Here is a 4,034-nt window from a genome sequence, read left to right on the forward strand (position 1 = left end):
CGGCGACCCTGGTTCGGGATTCTTCCCTGACCTCTTCCAATAAGTCGAGATTTGCACGGAGCCCGTCACCATTGAGCTGTTCATTGAAGTTGGCGACTCTGGGAGACGGGGCGCCCACGTCGACGGGAATCACGAGCTCCGTTCCGAAGGACAAGTTGAATGGTGATTCCCCTGTCGGTGTGCGCGGAGTAGTGCGGTACGCCCATAGGACGTGATAAAGCTCATCTGCCCACCGGCCAGCTTTTTCGTCCAGCCTCTTCTTTATCCCCTGCAATAGGATTCTGTTCATTACTTTTGTCTGCCCATTCATCTGAGGGTGCGCCACTGAAGTAAATCTCTGTTCGATCTTCAAGTCGGAGCAGAACTTTCGAAAGTTCCGGCAGTCGAATTGTCTACCGTTGTCTGATATCAAGACACGGGGGATCCCGAATCTGCAAACCACTGACTTCCAAAAGAAGTTCTGCACGTTTTGCTCTGTGATCTGGGCCAGAGGTTCAGCCTCCACCCACTTGGTGAAATAATCAATGGCCACTACTACGAACGTGCGCCTTCCGGAGGCCGGTGGAAAGGGGCCCAAGATGTCCATCCCCCAAACTGCGAAGGGGAGTGGGCTGATGATCGGGGCCATAGACACAGCAGGTTGGTGGATGGTGGGAGAAAACTTTTGGCATCTCCCGTACTTCTTGACCAGGCTCAGTGCGTCCTGCCTTAAGGTGGGCCAGTACAGACCTCTCAGCAACACTTTGATCGCCAGGGCCTTGCCCCCTAGATGCTCCCCACAAATACCTTCGTGCGTCTCTTGTAAGGCGTACGCGGCATTGCTGGGCCGGAGACACTTTAGGTACGGGAGGGTGTATGACCTTTTGTACAGGTCCTCAACATTGAGGAAAAACCGGGCTGCTCTCTGTGTCACTTTGCGGGCTTCTTTCTTGGCTTCGGGTAGTTTTCCACTACGCAGGTAGTCGATGATCTCGTCCATCCAGCAGGATTCGTGCTCCACCTGCATCACTTCAGCGGCCTCATTTTCGATACTGGATTTCTGGAGAAATTCCATACATATATTCCCGAGAGTTGTGTATCCGGATGCGGCCAGCTTAGACAGCACATCTGCTTTTGTGTTTTCTGTTCTGGGGATTCTGATGACCTCAAAAATTTTGAACTTGCTGGATAACTGGCAGACCTTGGAGAGGTATTTGATCATACGCTCGTCGCGGGCTTCATAGATCCCTTGAATTTGGTTTGCAACCAGCTGGGAGTCATAGTATGCTTTCAGTCTTTGGGCGCTGGTCTGAACTGCAAGATTCATTCCGGCGAGGAGGGCTTCATACTCAGCCTCATTGTTGGATGCGCGGAATCCAAACCTCAGGGCGTAATCTAAAGTGAAGTTGTCAGGCCCGGTAAGAACCAAACCTGCTCCACAACCACCCTTGTTTGAAGATCCGTCCACGTACACTTCCCATAGTGGTTCGATGGCCGGTGGATCCTGTTCTACTGGTATGGGGATGATTTCTGTTTCAGTTCCATCTTCTGTCCGCTCCTCAGTTGTGATTACCCTTTCTACAGCTGGGGTTTGAACAATTTCGGATTCGGTGATCTGCTGGGGGATGGTGCATTCAGCTACGAAGTCTGCCAGCACTTGAGCCTTGATTGCCGGTCTCGGTATGTACTGGATATCGAATTCGCTCAGCTCCACGGCCCATTTCACAAGTCGTCCTGAAGTGTCCGGCTTATGGAGAACTTGCCTGAGCGGCTGATCTGTCAGGACCTTTATTGTGTGGGCTTGAAAATACGGCATCAACTTCCTGGCTGCCATGATCAAGGCATAGGCCAATTTCTTAACTCGATGGTATCTGATTTCGGCATCGTACAGGACTTTGCTAACATAGTAGACCGGTTTTTGTTGGCTGTGCTCTTCACGAACTAGGACAGCTGCTAGAGCCATGGGGCTCACGGACAGATACAGGAGTAGCTCCTCACCCAGTTCCGGCTTTGTTAACAGTGGTGGAGAGGACAGGTACTGCTTCAACTCCTTGAATGTGGCCTGGCACTCCTCTGTCCAGGGCGCAGTCTTGAGTCCTTTGACTGCGTTGAAGAAGGGCAGACACCTCTCCGTAGATTTTGAGATGAAGCGCCCCAGTGCGGCCACCATTCCGGTTAGCCGTTGTACTTCTCTGATGGTTTTTGGTGGAGTGAGCTCCACCACGGCCTTGATCTTCTCTGGATTGGCCTCTATCCCTCTTTGGCTTACCATAAACCCCAAGAACTTTCCCGAGCTAACGCCGAAAGTGCACTTGGTGGGGTTAAGTTTCATGTTATGTTCTTTTAGGACCTGAAATGTTTCTCTCGGATCGGACACATGATCCTGTGCACTTCGGCTTTTGACCAGCATGTCGTCGACATAGACTTCCATGTTACGGCCGATCTGATTCTGGAAGAGTTTGTTCACGAGCCTCTGATACGTGGCCCCGGCATTTTTTAGGCCGAAGGGCATGACATGATAACAGTAAGTCCCACGATCCGTCACAAATGAAGTCTTTGGTATGTCCGACTCATACATTCTGATTTGGTTGTACCCGGAGAAGGCGTCCATGAAGCTCAGTAGTTCGTGACCTGCGGTGGCGTCAATGAGCTGATCGATTTTCGGGAGCGGGTAGCTGTCCTTGGGACAGGCCTTGTTCAGATCAGTGAAATCAACGCAGGTCCTCCACTTTCCACTTGTCTTCTTTACCAGGACCACGTTTGCCAACCAGTCCAGGTATTGGATTTCTCGAATGAAGTCAGCCCTTAAGAGCCTCTCCACTTCTTCTTTTATCGCCTGCCGCCTTTCGAGGGTGAAATGTCTTCTTTTCTGTTTCACCGGCCTGCAGGTATGATCAACACCAAGTCTGTGCGTGCTGACCTCTGGGTCTATGCCGGGCATGTCAACAGGGGCCCATGCAAAGACGTCTGTATTGTCCTGAAGAAACTGGGTGAGGCTACGCCGGGTGCTGCTGTCTAGAGAGGAGCCGATCTGAACGACTTTCTCATTATCATTTTTGCACAAGGGGATGGAGATGAGGTCTTCGGCGGGCTGAGTCCCCTGATCTTCATCCCTCAGATCCAGTAGTTCAATCGGCAGCGATTCCACTGCGTTTTTGCCCTTGAGTGCCATTGCATAGCACTCCCTGGACTGTGGTTCGTCTCCTAGAATTCTCCCACGCCGTTTGGCGTTATGAACTTCATCTTCTGGTGATACGCTGAAGCGACGGCGCAGATCAAGTTCTGGCCGGGTCATCCCAAGATAGCGTTATAGACCGAAGTGGCCCTCACTACCAGGAAGTTGACCATCGCGAAAGCTTGGCAGGGCGGCTCTCCGACGAGGACTGGGAGTTCAATCTGTCCCTCCTTTGACGACCTATCCTGAGAAACCAAACAGATCCGAGTTCACCGGCCTGAGGCGGTCGTCTCCTATCATCATTCTCTCGAAAGCATGATAGTACAAAATATCGGCCGAACTCCCGTTGTCGACCAGAATTTTCTTCAACTCCCAGTTTGCGACGAGCATGGTTATGACCAGTGCGTCGTCGTGTGGCAGTATCAGATTGTCGAGATCCGCATCTGAAAAGGAGATCTCATTCTCCGTCTTCATCTTTTTGCTGCATGTGTGCACGGCATTGACTCGGCGTGCGTATGTTTTTCGAGCAGCAGATGATGTGCCACCAGCGGCCGGTCCGCCCATAATTGTGCCGATGACTCCCCTTGGCTGGGGTCGGTGTACCTCTAGTTGTGGACTGGATGGCGGAGGAGATTGACCCTAGGCAGGGGGCGGCAGTGACCGCCGAGGGCTCCGGCCCTTGGGAATTTTCTCCTTGCGCTCACTTCTGTGGTTGTCGCTTATGACATACTTCTTCAAGTATCCCCGGCCAATTAGTAGCTCGATTTCTTCCTTGAGCTGCCAGCATTCGTCTGTGTCGTGATCGTGGTCCCTGTGGAACCGGCAGTACTTCGACTTGTCTCTCCTATTTCCCTTGGAGATCATTCTGGCCAGCCACCTT

General features: G+C 52.1%; 1 protein-coding gene across 1 annotated transcript; it reads right to left on the minus strand.

Moving 5' to 3' along the window:
* Positions 1-221: 221 nt before the first annotated feature.
* LOC143861397 (uncharacterized) lies at positions 222-2,149 on the minus strand. Its single transcript, XM_077372317.1, has 3 exons — positions 1,791-2,149; positions 787-1,742; positions 222-337 (listed from the first exon to the last, which is right to left on the minus strand). The coding sequence occupies exons 1-3, from the start codon at positions 2,147-2,149 to the stop codon at positions 222-224; spliced, it is 1,431 nt and encodes a 476-aa protein (XP_077228432.1).
* Between the last annotated feature and the right edge of the window lie 1,885 nt (positions 2,150-4,034).

The sequence above is a fragment of the Tasmannia lanceolata genome, unplaced genomic scaffold, assembly GCF_043159265.1.
Source record: "Tasmannia lanceolata isolate RefF3 unplaced genomic scaffold, GAP_Taslan_0.1 ptg000037l, whole genome shotgun sequence".
NCBI classification, from domain to species: Eukaryota; Viridiplantae; Streptophyta; class Magnoliopsida; order Canellales; family Winteraceae; genus Tasmannia; species Tasmannia lanceolata.